The sequence below is a fragment of the Pseudophryne corroboree genome, chromosome 8, assembly GCF_028390025.1.
Source record: "Pseudophryne corroboree isolate aPseCor3 chromosome 8, aPseCor3.hap2, whole genome shotgun sequence".
Taxonomy (NCBI): domain Eukaryota; kingdom Metazoa; phylum Chordata; class Amphibia; order Anura; family Myobatrachidae; genus Pseudophryne; species Pseudophryne corroboree.
This window is the reverse complement of record NC_086451.1, coordinates 389,306,303-389,327,576: the sequence shown is the minus strand read 5'-3', so window position 1 is coordinate 389,327,576 and position 21,274 is coordinate 389,306,303. Positions and strand designations below refer to the sequence as shown.

The 21,274-nt window shown below is 47.8% G+C and overlaps 1 protein-coding gene across 2 annotated transcripts in view; it reads left to right on the top strand.

Moving 5' to 3' along the window:
* The window catches only part of LOC134947842 (uncharacterized), a 100,418-nt gene extending 86,190 nt beyond the window's left edge, over window positions 1-14,228 (top strand). The window contains exons 5-6 of one of the 2 annotated variants that reach the window (XM_063935698.1): window positions 2,650-2,763; window positions 13,984-14,228. In XM_063935698.1, the coding sequence (XP_063791768.1) occupies window positions 2,650-2,763; window positions 13,984-14,121 (252 nt within the window). In that variant the 3' untranslated portion in view covers window positions 14,122-14,228. The remainder of the gene's footprint in view (window positions 1-2,649; window positions 2,764-13,983) is intronic. The other variant, XM_063935699.1, reaches the window with a different exon arrangement.
* The last annotated feature ends 7,046 nt before the right edge of the window (window positions 14,229-21,274 follow it).

Here is a 21,274-nt window from a genome sequence, read left to right as displayed (position 1 = left end):
TACTAATTGGTTTGCCGGCCGTCTCATGTCGTCAACCGACCTTGCAGCGTGTTGACATTATCACGTAATTCCCTAAATAAGCCATCCATTCCGGTGTCGACTCCCTAGAGAGTGACATCACCATTACAGGCAATTGCTGCGCCTCCTCACCAACATCGTCCTCATACATGTCAACACACACGTACCGACACACAGCACACACACAGGGAATGCTCTGATAGAGGACAGGACCCCACTAGCCCTTTGGGGAGACAGAGGGAGAGTTTGCCAGCACACACCAAAACGCTATATTATACAGGGACAACCTTATATAAGTGTTTTCCCTTATAGCATCTTAATGTATATAATAATATCGCCAAATAAGTGCCCCCCCTCTCTGTTTTAACCCTGTTTCTGTAGTGCAGTGCAGGGGAGAGCCTGGGAGCCTTCCTAGCAGCGGAGCTGTGTAGGAAAATGGCGCTGTGTGCTGAGGAGAATAGGCCCCGCCCCCTTTTTGGCGGGCTTCTTCTCCCGTTTTTCTGACAACCTGGCAGGGGTTAAATACATCCATATAGCCCCAGGGGCTATATGTGATGTATTTTTAGCCAGCATAGGTACTTTCATTGCTGCCCAGGGCGCCCCCCCAAGCGCCCTGCACCCTCAGTGACCGTTGGGGTGAAGTGTGCTGAGAGCAATGGCGCACAGCTGCAGTGCTGTGCGCTACCTCATGAAGACTGAGAAGTCTTCAGCCGCCGATTTCTGGACCTTGCAAGGGGGTCGGCGGCGCGGCTCCGGTGACCCATCCAGGCTGTACCTGTGATCGTCCCTCTGGAGCTAGTGTCCAGTAGCCTAAGAAGCCAATCCATCCTGCACGCAGGTGAGTTCACTTCTTCTCCCCTAAGTCCCTCGTTGCAGTGAGCCTGTTGCCAGCAGGACTCACTGAAAATAAAAAACCTAACAAAACTTTTACTCTAAGCAGCTCTTTAGGAGAGCCACCTAGATTGCACCCTTCTCGGCCGGGCACAAAAACCTAACTTAGGCTTGGAGGAGGGTCATAGGGGGAGGAGCCAGTGCACACCACCTGATCCTAAAGCTTTTACTTTTGTGCCCTGTCTCCTGCGGAGCCGCTATTCCCCATGGTCCTGACGGAGTCCCCAGCATCCACTTAGGACGTCAGAGAAAATAACAGGTCTATTACATAACGCATATAACGGACATTTGGGGTCTATGTAATAAGCCTTGGAGAGAGATAAATGATCAACCAATCAGCTTCCAACTGTCATTTTCAAACGCAGCTTGTATGTGTCAGTTAGGAGCTGAGTGGCTGGTACTTTATCTCTCTACAAGGCTTAGTAAATAGGCCCCATTGTTTCTTGAATATTAGATGTCAGAGCAGGAAAACTGCACAGGAAAATATTATATATATATATATATATATATATATATCCTGATGTGTGAGTAAATGATGAATAATTATTCAGATTATTTAAAATGATAAATCCCCTGTCTTTATGAATATGCATTATGTATACTGTTGGTTTCTAATGATCAATCAATCAATCAATCAATCAATCAATCAGTCAATCACTGAGGATGATAGAATAGGTATACACTGTAAATTTCTGATTATTTCTAAATAAACATTTCAAATGCCAGCATTAATATATGGTGCGGACGCAATGCGCATCTTATTACCATATACGATAAAAGTGCGCTGTACGTCGCAAACACTACATCCCTTAAGAGAAAACAAGTACTCACGCACATTGTAGGTTGAGGTCCAACGCTCAGAGATGTATATATTTGATATTAAAAGGGTATGCATACAATATAACACATGTACAGTAGATATATGGTTACAGAGTTACAATTACACAAGAAGCAGTTGTAGTTACATAAGGATCAATTACAGCCAGCATACTTCACCCTGTCTCTGAATGCACAGTCTGCTCCATCTTTTAGAATCTGCACCAACAGCAACAAAAAACAACCCTTCTTGGGTGAGGGGGAAATACCTATATACTGTGTATTGGGGAAGTACATGTCTGGGACTGAGTCTTCTGTTATTGGTCCAGGGGAGGGAGATCTCTCATTCATGATGTGTTATTGGTCAGTTTGAGGGCTTTTGTTCTAGGTTGCTGGCACATGTGTCTTCAGGAAATCCTTTGTATTTATACATTTGGTCATAACTCATTGTTGCAATGTGCTACAGTCTAATCATAGCTATCAAATTAACACACTAATTCTCCTGATCATTTTGACACTAAGCATGATATGTTTAACTTGTTCCATTCCAATAATACATATATATATATATATATATATATATATGATGTTATAACTCTGTTATATAAATACATTATAATGTCTGGTGCTTGACATGTTTAATTTATGTGTTGTATGAAATATGTGTTGAATATATCTTTGTGGCTTGTCTGTGTGAATGCGTATGCTACCATATATGCGCAAAACGCACGAACAGAGACCCATCTGTTTGGAGTTTGTATGTGGTGTGTATGTTATATTTTTGACTTCGACAACACCCACATGGCACTGGCCATTCCCACACTTCACTGGTTACAGCTCCTTCTCTTCTCCCAATGGGGCAGATTTCACTGGACTATTCTAGACTATGTAGATATTAATGTTGTAACATTTTACTTTGCACAGACTCCACCGCACAGAACCAAGTTTCCAGCATCCCCTCCAGCCCCTAAACAGAGGCAGCATCCGCACAAGTTATGCACAGGACTGGGGCGAGAGCCAGAGCTCAAACTAACAAAGGTCAGACACCTCTTATATTTCTCCTTTTACACAGAGTATTGGGGCATACCTGACTACTCTCTCGAAAGGTACAGGAGACTCCTCATTTTTCAGGTAGCCTCCTGGATGCCCGGAAGAGTGGGTGGATCTCTCGCATCCTGTTTATGTCATACTAAAGTGGGCAGGAAAGGAGATTATGGGAATTGCAGCGCAGTAGTGCAGGGCAGGGCTTAAATGACACAAATTTGCAGCATTTTCCCGCAATAGTAGTGGGTGGAGCTCCAAAGTAGGGGGCCCATCAGGACTTTACCTGGCCCCTGACAGCCCAGTCAGGGGACCAGGTAACCTGACCCTGTACATAAGAAACAAGCAATCTTCCAGTTATGCACTAGTAGTAGAGAGAACCTAAAGGGGGGTACACACGGAGCGATGTTCAGCTAATTTCTAAACAATCTGACTAGATTGCTTAGAAATTAGTAGAACATCGCTCCGTGTGTAGGGGTGCCGACGACAGCAATCGCCGGGGCTAGATTGGCCTGCATGCAGGCACAGTCTAGCAGGTCGCTCATTTCACCGCTGGCAGCGGCTGCAGGCCAGGGAGCGATGAGTAGCTCCCCGCCAGCACGCTAAAGCTGCGCGGGTCGGGAGCTACTCCTGAAGTGCAAAGGCATCGCCGCTGTGTGATGCCTTTGCACTTCTGCGAGGGGGGGCCGGACTGACATGCGGGGCGGACTAGCCCTGTGCTGGGCATCCCCCCGCATGTCAGGGAAGATGATCGTAGCTGTGACAAATTTAGCACAGCTACGATCAACTCGGAATGACCTCCTAAAGGGCATATTTATTAACATTATTTTTATTAAACAAGTGTGAAAAAGGGTGTTTTCACACTCTTTTCACATTATTTTAGTATCACTCACATGTCTTAAAGGGCTTTTGGAGCAGTTTTCGTGAAAAACTGCTCCAAACTGCTCCAAACCCCTTAATTGTAATTTTTTTAGTAACCCACATCGCATTTCCCATACTTATAATGGGAAATGCGATATGGCCGAATTTACTAAAAAAAAATATGTGAAAAAACACAGCACTATGCCCCAGCTGGTGTAATGACAGGGCAGCACTGCGATAAGCAGCTCTTTGCACAGCTTTCTCTGCCCCCCCCCGGCAGAGAAAGCTGTGCTGGACCAGGCTCCGGTGATCAGCCCTGTGTGTCCAATGTCTACAGCTGATCACCTTGAAAAAACAAAAAGTTAAAAAAAACAAAAAAACATACTTACCAGCAGGGCCGCCATCAGTGGGGTGCATGGGGCACAGCTGTCCCGGGCCCAGACTCTCTGACAGAGAGATGAGGGCCCGGGGTGCTCATGCAGCCACCTGCCCGCCCGCCGCCGTCCCCGCCGTTCCGCGGTTGTCCCTGCTGTTCTACCGCAGTCTTCCGACCCTCCAGCAGCTCTGTATTGAAAACTTCCCTCCCAAAATGGCTACCGCCACAGAGGAGACAGTTATTCAAGATACTAGGAGGAGCCCTCTAGTATCTTGAATAACTGTCTCCTCTGAGGCGGCAGCCATTTTGGGTGGGACGTTTTCAATACAGCTGTAGGAGGACGGAGGAGAGCAGCAGAACAGCGTGGAGGCGGGCAGGCAGCGGCATCAGCATCCCGGGCCCTCCCAACAGCGGCACATGTATGTATGTATGCATGCATGTGTGTGTATATTTCTCTGACGTCCTAGTGGATGCTGGGAACTCCGTAAGGACCATGGGGAATAGACGGGCTCCGCAGGAGACTGGGCACTCTAAAGAAAAGATTAGGTACTATCTGGTGTGCACTGGCTCCTCCCTCTATGCCCCTCCTCCAGACCTCAGTTAGAATCTGTGCCCGGCCAGAGCTGGGTGCTCCTAGTGGGCTCTCCTGAGCTTACTAGTAAAGAAAGTTTTTATTAGGTTTTTTATTTTCAGTGAGCTTCTGCTGGCAACAGACTCACTGCTACGTGGGACTAAGGGGAGAGAAGCAAACCTACCTGCTTGCAGCTAGTTTGTGCTTCTTAGGCTACTGGACACCATTAGCTCCAGAGGGTTCGAACACAGGCACCTGTCCTCGATCGTCCGTTCCCGGAGCCGCGCCGCCGTCCCCCTTGCAGAGCCAGAAGAACAGAAGCTTGAAGACGACGAAATCGGCGGCTGAAGACTCCTGTCTTCATTAAGGTAGCGCACGGCACCGCAGCTGTGCGCCACTGCTCCCAGCACACTTACACACTCCGGTCACTGTAGGGTGCAGGGCGCTGGGGGGGGGGCGCCCTGGGCGGCAATTGAAGTACCTTTGGCATAAAAACATACATATATACAGTCTAGCACTGTATATATGTAAAAACCACCGCCATTTTTTTACATGAAAAGCGGGACAGAAGCCCGCCACTGAGGGGGCGAGGCCTTCTTCCTCAGCACACCAGCGCCATTTTCTCTTCACAGCTCCGCTGGAAGCAGCTCCCCAGGCTCTCCCCTGCAGTATCCAGGTACAAGACGGGTTAAAAAGAGAGGGGGGGGGACATAAATTTAGGCGCAAAACAATACAAAAAAGCAGCTATTGGGTAAATCACTTATTAGCAGTGAAAATCCCTGTGTTATATAGCGCTGTGGTGTGTGCTGGCATACTCTCTCTCTGTCTCCCCAAAGGACTTTGTGGGGTCCTGTCCTCAGTCTGAGCATTCCCTGTGTGTGTGCGGTGTGTCGGTACGGCTGTGTCGACATGTTTGATGAGGAAGGGTACGTGGAGGCGGAGCAAGGGCAGATAAGTGTGGTATCGCCCCCGTCGGGGCCGACACCTGATTGGATGGATATGTGGAAGGTCTTAAATGACAATGTAAACTCCTTACATAAAAGGTTTGATGACGCTGCAGCCTTGGGACAGCCGGGGTCTCAGCCCGCGCCTGCCCAGGCGACTCAGAAGCCGTCAGGGGCTCATAAACGCCCTCTATCTCAGATGGTTGACACAGAGGCCGACACGGAGTCCGACTCCAGTGTCGACGATGATGAGGCACATTTACAGTCTAAAATGACCAAGGCCTTCCGATACATGATAATTGCAATGAAAGATGTATTACACATTTCTGAGAGTAACCCGGTTAATACCAAGAGGGTTTATATGTTTGGGGAGAAAAAGCAGCCAGTGATTTTCCCCCCATCTGATGAATTAAATGAATTGTGTGAAGAAGCGTGGAGTTCCCCTGATAAGAAATTAGTGATTTCTAAGAGGTTACTGATGGCGTACCCTTTCCCGCCAACGGACAGGTTACGTTGGGAAACATCCCCTAGGGTGGACAAGGCGCTGACACGCTTATCTAAAAAGGTGGCCCTGCCGTCTCAGGATACGGCCGCCCTAAAGGAGCCTGCGGATAGAAAGCAGGAAGCTATCCTGAAGTCAGTGTATACACACTCTGGTACTCTACTGAGACCTGCTATTGCTTCAGCCTGGATGTGTAGTGCTGTAGCAGCGTGGACAGATACTCTGTTAGACGACATAGATTCCCTCGACAGAGATACTGTCTTGCTAACCCTGGGCCATATCAAAGATGCTCAGAGGGACATTTGCCTGCTGGGCTCTAGAATTAATGCTATGTCCATTTCTGCCAGGAGGGTCTTATGGACTCGGCAATGGACAGGAGATGCTGATTCTAAAAAACACATGGAGGTTTTGCCTTATAAGGGTGAGGAATTGTTTGGGGACGGTCTGTCGGACCTCGTGTCTACAGCGACAGCTGGAAAGTCGACTTTCTTGCCTCAGGTTTCCTCGCAGCCTAAGAAAGCACCGTATTATCAAATGCAGTCCTTTCGTTCCCAAAAAGGCAAGAGGGTCAGGGGCGCATCCTTTCTTGCCAGAGGCAGGGGTAGAGGAAAAAAGCTGCACCATGCAGCCAGTTCCCAGGAACAAAAGTCCTCCCCTGCTTCCACTAAGTCCACCGCATGACATTGGGGCTCCACAGGCGGAGCCAGGTGCGGTGGGGGCGCGTCTCCGAAACTTCAGCAGCCAGTGGGTTCGCTCACAGGTGGATTTTTGGGCTATACAAATTGTATCTCAGGGATACAAGCTGGAATTCGAAGCGACTCCCCCCCACCGTTACCTCAAATCAGCCTTGCCAGCTTCCCCCATGGAAAGGGAGGTAGTGCTTGCGGCAATTCACAAGCTGTACCTCCAGCAAGTGATTGTCAGGGTCCCCCTCCTTCAACAGGGAAGGGGTTACTATTCCACAATGTTTGTGGTACCGAAACCGGACGGTTCGGTGAGACCCATTCTGAATGTAAAGTCCTTGAACACTTATATAAAGAAATTCAAGTTCAAAATGGAATCGCTCAGAGCGGTTATTGCAAGCCTGGAAGAGAGGGATTTTATGGTGTCGCTGGACATCAAAGATGCTTACTTGCATGTCCCCATTTACCCACCTCACCAGGAGTACCTCAGATTTGTGGTACAGGACTGTCATTACCAATTCCAGACGTTGCCGTTTGGCCTGTCCACGGCACCGAGAATATTTACCAAGGTAATGGCCGAAATGATGATACTCCTTCGGCAGAAGGGAGTTATAATTATCCCGTACTTGGACGATCTCCTCATAATGGCGAGGTCCAGGGAGCAGTTGTTGATCAGCGTAACACTCTCTCAGGAAGTGTTACTACAGCACGGCTGGATTCTGAATGTTCCAAAGTCGCAGCTGATTCCTACGACGCGTCTGCTTTTCCTGGGCATGATTCTGGACACAGAACAGAAGAAGGTGTTTCTCCCGGTGGAGAAGGCCCAGGAATTAGCATCTCTGGTCAGGGACCTCCTGAAACCAAAACAGGTATCGGTGCATCACTGCACGCGAGTCCTGGGAAAGATGGTGGCTTCATACGAAGCCATTCCCTTCGGCAGGTTCCATGCAAGGATCTTTCAGTGGGATCTGTTGGACAAGTGGTCCGGATCGCATCTTCAGATGCATCGGCTGATCACCCTGTCCCCAAGGGCCAGGGTGTCTCTTCTGTGGTGGCTGCAGAGTGCTCACCTTTTACCCATGTAAACCGCCAGGGCAGCACAAGAAGCAGGATGGCAATGGCGGAAGCCACAAAGATTCTTCGATGGGCGGAGAATCACGTGCAAGCACTGTCAGCAGTGTTCATTCCGGGAGTGGACAACTGGGAAGCAGACTTCCTCAGCAGACACGACCTCCACCCGGGAGAGTGGGGACTTCATCAAGAAGTCTTCCAACTGATTGCAAACCGATGGGAACTGCCACAGGTGGACATGATGGCGTCCCGCCTCAACAAAAAGCTAAAAAGATATTGCGCCAGGTCAAGGGACCCTCAGGCGATAGCTGTGGACGCTCTAGTGGCACCGTGGGTGTACCAGTCGGTATATGTGTTTCCTCCTCTTCCTCTCATACAAAAGTACTGAGAATAGTAAGAAAGAGAGGAATAAGAACAATACTCATTGTTCCGGACTGGCCAAGAAGGACTTGGTACCCGGAACTGCAAGAAATGCGCACAGAGGACCCATGGCCTCTGCTTCTCAGACAGGACCTGCTGCAACAAGGGCCCTGTCTGTTCCAAGACTTACCGCGGCTGCGTTTGACGGCATGGCGGTTGAACGCCGGATCCTAGCGGAAAAAGGCATTCCGGATGAAGTTATTCCTACGCTGATAAAGGCTAGGAAAGACGTGACAGCAAAACATTATCACCGTATATGGCGGAAGTATGTTGCTTGGTGTGAGGCCAGAAAGGCCCCTACAGAGGAATTCCAACTGGGTCGTTTCCTGCACTTTCTACAGTCAGGGGTGACTATGGGCCTAAAATTGGGGTCCATAAACGTCCAGATTTCGGCCCTATCCATTTTCTTTCAAAAAGAACTGGCTTCAATGCCTGAGGTTCAGACATTTGTTAAGGGAGTGCTGCATATTCAGCCCCCTTTTGTGCCACCAGTGGCACCCTGGGATCTTAACGTTGTGTTGGATTTCCTGAAATCCCACTGGTTTGAGCCACTTAAGACCGTGGAACTAAAGTATCTCACGTGGAAAGTGGTCATGCTGTTGGCCTTAGCATCGGCTAGGCGTGTGTCGGAATTGGCGGCTTTGTCATGTAAAAGCCCATATCTGATCTTCCATATGGACAGGGCAGAATTGAGGACTCGTCCCCAATTTCTCCCAAAGGTGGTGTCATCGTTTCATTTGAACCAACCTATTGTGGTGCCTGCGGCTACTCGGGACTTGGAGGACTCCAAGTTGCTGGACGTAGTCAGGGCTTTGAAAATATATGTTTCCAGAACGGCTGGAGTCAGGAAGACTGACTCGCTGTTTATCTTGCATGCACCCAACAAGCTGGTGCTCCTGCTTCAAAGCAAACTATTGCTCGCTGGATCTGTAGCACGATTCAGCAGGCTCATTCTGCGGCTGGATTGCCGCATCCAAAATCGGTGAAGGCCCATTCCACAAGGAAGGTGGGCTCTTCTTGGGCGGCTGCCCGAGGGGTCTCGGTCTTACAGCTTTGCCGAGCAGCTACTTGGTCGGGTTCAAACACATTTGCAAAGTTCTACAAGTTTGATACCCTGGCTGAGGAGGACCTTGTGTTTGCTCATTCGGTGCTGCAGAGTCATCCGCACTCTCCCGCCCGTTTGGGAGCTTTGGTATAATCCCCATGGTCCTTACGGAGTTCCCAGCATCCACTAGGACGTCAGAGAAAATAAGAATTTACTCACCGGTAATTCTATTTCTCGTAGTCCGTAGTGGATGCTGGGCGCCCGTCCCAAGTGCGGACTTTCTGCAATACGTGTATATAGATATTGCTTAACTAAGGGTTATTGTTATGAGCCATCCGTTGAGTGAGGCTCAGTTGTTGTTCATACTGTTAACTGGGTAAGGTTATCACAAGTTGTACGGTGTGATTGCTGTGGCTGGTATGAGTCTTACCCTGGATTCAAATTTCCTTTCCTTGTAATGTCAGCTCTTCCGGGCACAGTTTCCCTAACTGAGGTCTGGAGGAGGGGCATAGAGGGAGGAGCCAGTGCACACCAGATAGTACCTAATCTTTTCTTTAGAGTGCCCAGTCTCCTGCGGAGCCCGTCTATTCCCCATGGTCCTTACAGAGTTCCCAGCATCCACTACGGACTACGAGAAATAGAATTACCGGTGAGTAAGTTCTTATTAATACACACACACACACACACACACACACACACACACACACACACACACACACACACACACATACACACACACACACACACATGTTGACTGGTGCAATTCTAAAGCTGACTCCTCCACAGTGGGGGGAGGGGGCTGCCTATTTTGTCAGTCTCGGGCATGTATACTGTGTGTGTGTGCAAGCCTCCCGTTTCCCTATCACACACATACACACACGTTAACTGGTGCAATTCTAGAGCTGACTCCTCCACAGTGGGGAAGGGGGGGGGACCCTGCCTATTTTGTCAGTCCCGGGCCCCGCAATTTCTGATGGCAGCCCTGCTTACCAGTCCCAGGAGCAGGAGATCGGTGCTCCGGTAAACGCTCCCATGCACCGGGTCCTCCATGTGCTGCACTGTGACCCCTTTGCAGTACAATGATGCTGTAAAACGGCAGCTCACTTTACAGCACCTGGGGTCACAGCACAGAAGAAGGATCCGGCGCCCGGCAGCTTCCTGGAAGTAGCGGACACCGGCTCCTGGGACTGGTAGGTATATATCTCCGGGGGAAGGGCTGTTTGTTGTGTGGGGGTAGTTGCGACAGAGGGGGATCACAGCGGTGGTGGTAGCGGCAGACGCCGGCGCATGCAGGACATTGGGGTATTTTTCACGAAAAATACCCCAATGATGCTGCAGAGAGGCATCACAGAAACAGCTTTCTCGCAAGCTCTGTCCCTGCATGCGATAATTGATACATCCATGCAATGAACTCAATTATCGCATTGCCAGTTTGGCCGATATTATCATCAGATGTGGATGGTGATAAATCGGCCCCTAAATCTGCCACATATCACTTTATCTCTATGTCCTGGAAATCTGGTGTATTGATCTTATCACTATACTCTAGGAGGCATATTTACCAACTGCAATATAAAATGCGGTTGTGGTAAGACAATTTCACCCCAAATCGCAATGTAGTCATGGAAATGACTGCTTGCATTTGCCATAGTTGGGGCTCTGGGTCAGTGCTTCCAGAAAAAGCTCTGTCCCGGTGAATGCCTAAAAGCAAAGTGATAGCTACTTTTATCAGTTTGCTTTCATATTCAGCATTGGTGCGTCTACTGTCACATGTGTGAGTGGGACTGATGGAGAGGGATCCAGAGGATTCCTCTCTAGTAAATTTTGCAAAAAAGTAGCCCATATGGGCTAACTCCATCTTTGTATATCCAATTTGCATAGCAGCCCCATTGAAATATAGGGGGCCAGATTTTGCGGTCGGAAATTGAGAGTAAGAAGCAGCTATCAGAGCAGGGCCGGCTCCAGGCCTACTAGCACCCTGAGCGAGAAAATGTAAAAGCGCCCCCCCCCCCCCCCCCCATGCGCGCGCCGAAGGCGCGCGCGCTCCCGGAAAAGTGGGTGTGGCCTCTGGAAAAGTGGGCGTGGACTCGTAACTTCATATCATCAAACTGTAAAAATATTTTCACACAATTAGCAGCCTTACACATAGCCACAGTAGTGTTCCTTACACACAAAGTCTCCAGTATAGTGCCAGATACACATAATGTGCAGTGCCAGATAGACATGACATGCCTCCCAGCAGTGCCAGATAGACATGACATGCCTCCCAGCAGTGCCAGCTACACATGACATGCCCCGCAGCAGTGCCAGCTACACATGACATGCCCCGCAGCAGTGCCAGCTACACATGACATGCCCCCCAGCAGTGCCAGCTACACAGGATAGTGTTCACTTTTTAGGGCATGGTGCTGATCACAGGGAGGGCACATTTTTAAGTTAGGAGGGCAAAATGATGTACATACTGCTTGTTGTTCCCACACCTATATGTCAAAGCATGGACAGTGCGCGCCGAAGGCGCGCAGCAAAAATTAATGGGAGTTACTTCGTGGGGAAGGTACGTGGCCACATAATAGTGGCAATTTGCATTACACCACACAGTAGTGCAGCTAATACACACTGCACCAGGTAGAACCTCCTATACACTTTGCGCCAGGCACAGCACTGAGACACATTGCCTAGCCACAGACGCCTAGCGGGAACACTACATGACATGCCCCCCAGCAGTGCCAGCTACACGTGACATGCCCCCCAGCAGTGCCAGCTACATAAATGGCCACACAGTGCCAGATATGCACCCACAGTTCAGATACATAAATGCCCCCAAAGTGCCAGATACATAAGTGCCTCCACAGTGCAGATATGCCCCCCACAGTGCCAGATACATGATGCCCCCGCAGTGCCAGATACATAAGTGCCCACACAGTGCCAGATATAAAAATGCCCACACAGTGCCAGATATGTCCCCACTGTGCCATATATAAAAATGCCCGCACAGTGCCAGATATGCCACCACAGGGCCAGATACATAAATCCCCCCAGTGCCAGATACATAAATGCCCACATATTGCCAGATGCATAAGTGCCCACACAGTGCCAGATGCATTATTGCCCCCCACAGTGTCAGATACATTAATGCCCCCAGTGCCAGATATGCCCCCACAGTGCCATATACATAATGCCCCCACAGTGCAGATATGCCCCCACAGTGCCAGAAACATAATGCCCCCACAGTGCAGCTATGCCCCCACAGTGCCAGATATATAATGCCCCCACAGTGCAGATATGCCCCCACAGTGCCAGATATATAATGCCCCCACAGTGCAGATATGCCCCCACAGTGCCAGATACATAATGCCCCCACAGTGCAGATATGCCCCCACAGTGCCAGAAACATAATGCCCCCACAGTGCAGCTATGCCCCCACAGTGCCAGATATATAATGCCCCCACAGTGCAGATATGCCCCCACAGTGCCAGATACATAATGCCCCCACAGTGCAGATATGCCCCCACAGTGCAAGAAACATAATGCCCCCACAGTGCCAGATATATAATGCCCCCACAGTGCAGATATGCCCCCACAGTGCCAGATATATAATGCCCCCACAGTGCAGATATGCCCCCACAGTGCCAGATATATAATGCCCCCACAGTGCAGATATGCCCCCACAGTGCAAGAAACAATGCCCCCACAGTGCAGCTATGCCCCCACAGTGCCAGATATATAATGCCCCCACAGTGCAGATATGCCCCCACAGTGCCAGATATATAATGCCCCCACAGTGCAGATATGCCCCCACAGTGCAAGAATCAATGCCCCCACAGTGCAGCTATGCCCCCACAGTGCCAGATATATAATGCCCCCACAGTGCAGATATGCCCCCACAGTGCCAGATATATAATGCCCCCACAGTGCAGATATGCCCCCACAGTGCCAGATATATAATGCCCCCACAGTGCGGATATGCCCCCACAGTGCCAGATATATAATGCCCCCACAGTGCAGATATGCCCCCACAGTGCCAGATACATAATGCCCCCACAGTGCAGATATGCCCCCACAGTGCCAGAAACATAATGCCCCCACAGTGCAGCTATGCCCCCACAGTGCCAGATATATAATGCCCCCACAGTGCAGATATGCCCCCACAGTGCAAGAAACATAATGCCCCCACAGTGCCAGATATATAATGCCCCCACAGTGCAGATATGCCCCCACAGTGCCAGATATATAATGCCCCCACAGTGCAGATATGCCCCCACATGAATAAACATAATGCCCCCACAGTGCCAGATATATAATGCCCCCACAGTGCAGATTTTAACTTACATCATGTAACATGATCATGCCATGTAACTTACATGGCATTGTCACTGCGGACTGCGGTGCTGGGAGCCGGGAGGGGGAGTACTGCTGTGGGCCCAGGCAGGCAGGCAGGCGGGCGGGCGGCTGGACGGATGAACGATTCCGTCTGCGCTGCGCGGCGCCGGCGTCTAACGTCAGACGCCGGCGCCGCACAGCGCGCTGCGCGCACACACACACAGTTTGAAGGCTGGCTCCAGGCAGGAATATGGCGGCCGCAGCGTGCGGCGCCCTAAAAGAGTGGCGCCCCGCGCGGCCGCTCCAGTCGAACATGCCTGGAGCCGGCCCTGTATCAGAGATACTTAGATTTTGTATATAACTGAACATTATAATCTAGGTCATTGAGAACAGCAATGATCACTACTTGTCTGCGTTTCTCCAGGTGGCATCTGTATCCGTCCACGTCACCGGATTCAGCCCCTCCCACCACCTGCAGTCCCTGTTCCAGCACTGGACCCAGCCCAATGGGAAGACAAGACTGAAGGTTGCCTATGACTTTAACCGCAGCCTCCTTGTGTAATGACCTCTGGGACTCACATTTCAGAGTTTTGGTAATATTTGGCAGCAGAGTTGTGGATTTTTATGTCACAGAAAAGTATATTTTCTACAATAAAAGCTAGCGATTAATATGTTATCTTTTTATATCTGTTCTAAACTAGGATTTGCAATGCCTACAGTACAAGTAACATATAGGATTTGCAATGCCTACAGTACAAGTATCATATAGGATTTGCAATGCCTACAGTACAAGTAACGTATAGGATTTGCAATGCCTACAGTACAAGTAACGTATAGGATTTGCAATGCCTACAGTACAAGTAACATATAGGATTTGCAATGCCTACAGTACAAGTAACATATAGGATTTGCAATGCCTACAGTACAAGTAACATATAGGATTTGCAATGCCTACAGTACAAGTAACATATAGGATTTGCAATGCCTACAGTACAAGTAACATATAGGATTTGCAATGCCTACAGTACAAGTAACATATAGGATTTGCAATGCCTACAGTACAAGTAACGTATAGGATTTGCAATGCCTACAGTATAAGCACTGGCGTATTTATAATGTGTACAGTGTGTGCGGGCCCCGGGGGTCCAGGGGGGTCCACACAGCACACCCTGCACCCATTAATATAAATACTTACCCTCCAGAGTTCCGCGGCGCAGCAGCAGCGCTGCCGAAATCATTGGGACAAATTGCGTGCCGCCATTTTCCTGGAGATTCGCGCATGCGCAGTATGAAAATCACTGGGAAATTGGCTGCCTATAGTATAAGTAACATATAGGATTTGCATTCCCTACAGTACAAGTAACATATAGGATTTGCAATACCTGCAGTATAAGTAACATATAGGATTTGCAATGCCTACAGTATAAGTAACATAGGATTTGCAATGCCTACAGTATAAGTAACATATAGGATTTGCAATGCCTACAGTATAAGTAACATATAGGATTTCCAATGCCTACAGTATAAGTACCGTATAGAATTTGCAATGCCTACAGTATAAGTAACATAGGATTTGCAATGCCTACAGTATAAGTAAAATATTGGATTTACAATGCCTACAGTATAAGTAACATACAGGATTTGCAATGCCTACAGTACAAGTAACATATAGTATTTGCAATGCCTACAGTACAAGTAACATATTGGTATGTTTTTTTCTTCATAATTTGAGGTAAACGTGTTGCAGACAGTGTACTTTGCCAAAGGTAAACAAATCCCACTTACTGCATTTGCAGATCAGGCTGCATGTGCCAAATACCAGGTCACACACAATGCACTCCCAGCTATGAAGACTATCTCAGGTAACAGAAAACAATGTGATTACCAGAGCCGTAACTAGGTGTGTGCCGATGGTGCCTTGCCCACAGCGCAAATCCACTGAGGGCGCACCATCGAGCATCACACCTGCACGGCCGCAGAGTCACTGTTTTAGGCGGCGCCGCCTGCGTCCCACTGAAGCCGCTGCCGCCCGCCCGACTGTGTCCTGCTGCTGAAGCCGCCGCCCGCCCGTGTCCAGCTTAAGCTGCTGCTGAGGTCCCGACAGCGCTGCGGCTGAGTTCTCTGCCTGTGAAGTAGACAGGAGGAGTCAGGAGCCAGCAACAGCGCTGGAAGAACGTACACATCACGTAAGTGCCTACACAGACACTACACTATACTACACTTCACTACAGTACACTACACCACAGTACACTTCACTTCACTACACTACACTACACTCTAAGGGTAGGGGGGGGGTGTAAGGGGGACTCTGCCTGCCATAATGTGTAAAAGGGGGACCTATCCTGCCGTAACGTGTAAAAGGTGGACTCTGCCTGCCGTAACGTGTAAAAGGTGAACGCTGTCTGCCGTAATGTGTAAAAAGGGGACGCTGTCTGCCGTAATGTGTAAAAAAGGGGACGCTGTTTGCCGTAATGTGTAAAAAGGGGACGTTGTCTGCCGTAATGTGTAAAAAGGGGACGCTGTCTGCCGTAATGTGTAAAAAAGGAGACACTGTCTGCCGTAATGTGTAAAAAGGGGACTCTGCCTGCCGTAACGTGTAAAAGGTGGACGCTGTCTGCCGTAACGTGTAAAAGGTGGACGCTGTCTGCCGTAATGTGTAAAAAGGGGACGCTGTCTGCCGTAATGTGTAAAAAGGGGACTCTGCCTGCCGTAACGTGTAAAAGGTGGACGCTGTCTGCCGTAACGTTTAAAAGGTGGACGCTGTCTGCCGTAATGTGTAAAAAGGGGACGCTGTCTGCCGTAATGTGTAAAAAGGGGACTCTGCCTGCCGTAACGTGTAAAAGGTGGACGCTTTCTGCCGTAATGTGTAAAAATGGGACGCTGTCTGCCGTAATGTGTAAAAAAGGGGACGCTGTCTGCCGTAATGTGTAAAAAAGGGGACGCTGTCTGCCGTAATGTGTAAAAAGGGGACGCTGTCTGCCGTAATGTGTCAAAAGGGAAATCTGCCGTAATGTGTAAAAAAGGGGACGCTGTCTGTCGTAATGTGTAAAATGGCGCTCTACCTGGTGTAGCGGTGCTACTGTGCGGCGTAATTTGAATAATGGAGACTACTGTGCACCTGATAAAGCCTTTTGATTTACCCTATGTTAAACACTATAAAAGGTTAAGAGACACAGTACGCAATTGGCGCACGAGGTACCGTAAGGGTACGCCCTTAGCGTAGCGGACGCTGTATCGGGAGCGAGCCGCTCGAGCGACACAAACGCTCGCGAGAATACGCTGTTGGTATCAAGCACACCATAAGCTGCCGATTACCGTAATGATACGCTACCAGCGTAGCGGACGCTCGAGACCACGAGGAGATCACAAGCGGCGCTGACGCTCACAGAATTAAACCTTAATAACTATACCTTAAAGAATGTACTTATACTGTAAACCTTTATGCAGTGATAATGTGTAGATGCAACGCAATGTAACCTTGTTAGTTTAAAAGCTGTATGAGCGACTGAGACGCTCAGAGAACCCTCAGAAATATAATAAACACTCAAATACCGGTCTAAGGTTCTAACACCTTTAAGAGAGAGAATGAACGTTCAATTGCAAAAGAATATACAGTACAGTTTATACACTACCAGGCTAACATAAATATCTAACAGAATTACTACACGTTAAAATACAATAGCAACACTATTACATTTAAAGGGGAAGGAGAGAGAGAATGGCTTACAACAAATAGGAGGTAAAATGGCTGCAGAGAACTTACGCACAAGGGGAAACAATCGCATGCGCCTTCCTGGATATCCAGCTCCCGATTATCAGTGATGAGAACCGTTGAGAAGAGTAGAATGGAGCTGGCCCAGGTCGGCTTGTCTTTATATACACTTACACACAGTACAGTACAATGGTCCCTATATTCTTATTGTTCATTGGACACAGGAATCCGTCTCCGCATTATAACAAAAGGTCATAGGTTGGTTCATACAGGTGGGCTGTGACTATTTCAAACTGCTCAAGTGGGAGGGAAACTCAGGTTTCCCGCCGCATGGGTAATAAACTGCAAATATAGTAAATGTCCATAAACTTCTTATAGTCATAACTATACGCACGAGCGATTAATCCGTTTCTAACCAACACCGGAATATTGCTAATTATATACCCTTCCGATGGATACTAAACACCACTGTGTAACCCCTGTCTGACCCTTCGTATCAAACAAAGAGGGATCTCTTTGTCTCTGAACATGCTACATTAACTAAACTTTCAGATTCTATCAACAGGACCATAATCTACAAAATACATTATATGACTAAAATATGTAACGATTGAGTCGCCCGCTAGACGCACACAAACTCTACCGTAAATGCGCATACCGTGCGCCTGCGAGTGCACGCGACTGCGAGTATACGCACGCACGGAAGAGCTCATGCCCGTGCAGCGGGCACACGCATGAGGTGTATATATGGCAATGTGCAGCGTGATATTTTTCTGACTTTGACAGTCCACCCTTTGGCAGTCACCAATAACTGCCACTTCCTAAAACAGTTCAAAAAAAAGAAAAATATATGTCATGTATAATACATTTCTATGATTGGGTAAGGGAGAAGAGAAGAAGGTGGGAAAAAGGTATGACCTACTGAGATAGTAGAAGCATGTATGTATGAGTCCATGTTTGAGGGGTCATGTATCATCGTGCCGTACGTGTTTTAGATCAAGCTTCGAGGTATTGCGAAGTATACATTTGAATTCCTTCTTATCCCGTGGTACGGGTCTGTGGATGGGCTGTCAAACTTTACCGAGCTCTTTTCGGCTTTTGGTTGCAACAAAATGGGGGAGCACATTTTAGTTGATGATACATGAATGGGGGGATATGTGAGTGCTGATATCTGTGCCTATATTCCCTATCGACTATGTGTGTCATTACCTGAAGGTTGTAGAGATGAAGATAAGAAGCAATTATGGTAAATGCAGTCATAAACTATGTGAGTTTAATATACATTTGTTGATTGAAGTCTTGTCTGGTGTCTTGTCTTGATGTACATGTTGACTGTAGTCTCCTGATGCTTTTGCTATAATTGCTTGAGCAAAAGCTTTCTCAATGTCCATAGACTTACAAAAGTGTTGGGCTATCGTAAAATTTTAAAATCGCTAGGGATATTGGGGGTCTATGGCATTGTCCATCAATGGTCTGTGTAAAAGGTTGTCAAATTCTTCTTCCAAGCAGATGTCTTTGTACCTTGGAGGAAAACAAAGGAGAAACGGGTGAAAGAAACGGACCGTGGAATCACATTTTCATCACAACATTGTCTCAATGGTTGGGTCGTAAATCAAATCAGTCGTTGTTATTACAGTATCTTCACTTCTTAAACTCATCACTCGGGCGCTACGTTTACACTTTGTTAAAACCCGAACGCATCTAAATATCAGACCAACCAATATGATGACACCCAGAATACACAAAAGAAATTTGCCTACATCCATGATAATACCTTGGGCCCATTCTCCTAAACCAGAGAACCAATTTCGTGGGTTCAACCATGACACCCAACCGGTCAGCTCATTACCCACGGCAGTAAGGGTGAGGTTGTGTTTCCTTCGGAACTCCCATTTTAATTGCAAAATGTCATCCATCTTTTGGTCTATGACCTCGGCTGGGTCCTCAGTGCTGTTTGTAATGTACGTGCAGCACTTTATTCCATACTGAGTCGCTAGGGTAACACAATACCCGCCTGTCACAGCCGTGAGATAATTGAGAATCATCCTATGCTGAACCAGTTCTGTTTTGTAGGCTTGTAACTCTCTCCCAGTATACCTGAATGTGTCATCATACATTTCAGTGATATTGTCTAATAAATTTGCAAGCGCAGATATATATTTATAATTTATCACTCCTCTGGCGGTACGAGTGATATCTAACGCGATTAGGAATTGAATCCCGGTGGATTCATGGATCAGGTCAGAAGCCGGATGCTCTGTTCTTTCTATCAGGTGCCGTTTAACGATGTGCTCGTAATGAGTGTGAGTATAAGGAGCTGGGGCACTGCGGTGAATATCTTTCATTTTGGTATGTGATACAGTCATTACCTCAGGCAATACTTTTCCAATATAACACAATCCCTCTGAGTTTGGGGCAAGCCACTTATACGCCTTTCTCCCGCATATGAAATATGCATCATCGGGGAGAACATATGGGACTGAATATGTTAGAACCAAGTTACACATCTTCCATGTGAACCCTCCTAACCCTAATTCTCCCATCTGTCTAGTACACGTATCCGGTTGTATGATATGTGCACAGTATCCTGGTGATACTTCTCCAACTCTTATGGTCCTACTTCCTAGGGTATACCTATATCGGAAATATTTTCCACTATCGGCTATGTGGCGTATAAGCTCTGTATCTGTAGGCATTCTATCGGCTCTATATGAAAAGGTCATGGTTTTGTTATTCCATGACACTTCCCAATTTCCCGGCTTTCGGGGATTGGAAATGTTAAAACACACTAAGGACCTATCCACATGGTATTGGTGGAGCTTCAAACTAGGAGGACTAGAGATGTTAAACCTCTTGTCCACCGGCCTCCCACCACTTAACTCAAGTACCTCCCCTATCGTTAAAGGAAATGGTACTAGTCCTGACTTGCTGTGACCTTGAGGTACTTGAGAGCATACCCAGCAGTCTGTTTGGTTTAACACCTTACCCACTAATGAGTGATAGTCACCCAATGGATGCCGGTCCATGTTAATGTTAAAACTGGACTGACATTTCTTGATGCACCCATCCTCAACTAAGTTATCACAATGCCTACAGATGCAATTTTCTTCAGCTAACAATCCTTCACAGTTCCTTCTATGGTCAATGCTACCAGATCGTTTTCTGATACTCGCCTTTGCTTGGTGATTATGTTGTTCTTGGAAATCTACGCCTCCATCTCTGTCATCAGAACCCATTCCAGAACCTCTCTCGACCTCCATGGTACTCTCGCCGGAACAGACTGCTCTGGTCAACATCATGGTCAACAGGAAAATCCGGATCACAGTCTCTTGGGGCAAGTCCATCTTATAGGAGGAAATGGAGAAAAATGAGAAGGGGGAAAGAAATAATTGAGGGAGATGGGATGGGGGTGGAGAAAAACAATAAAAGGGAACAGGGGATAGACAACTGCCTCCGATCTTATTATTTCTCAATGCTCAGGTGCCGTCTCAATCTTCCTGAAACAGACACTCCAGTGATACAACTTCCTCTACCGTCTGTTCTTTATCACGAGACCTCTCTGGATCAGCAACCTTCTTACAATGGGACGAATGAACCCAAGTCTCTCTCTCGGCAACCTTCAATGCTGTTGTGCTAATCAATAAGACTTGGTATGGTCCTTCCCATCTGTCAATAAGGCAACCTGAGCGTAGAAAATTCCGTATCATTACATAATCCCCAGGTTCAATGTCATGGCAATTACTATCTGGCAGATCAGGAATCACCAACTTCAAGTTATCATTCTGATTCCTTAGCTGTTTACTCATCTTAACCAAGTACTTTACAGTCACTTCATTGTTACACTTCAAATCATCCTGAGGGTTAATCATAACATGCGGTTGTCGACCAAACAGAATTTCAAAGGGGGACAGATTAAGAGGGGACCTGGGAGTGGTTCTGATGCTGTATAGTACAATGGGTAAAGCTTCTGGCCATGTCAATCCTGTTTCTGCCATAACTTTGC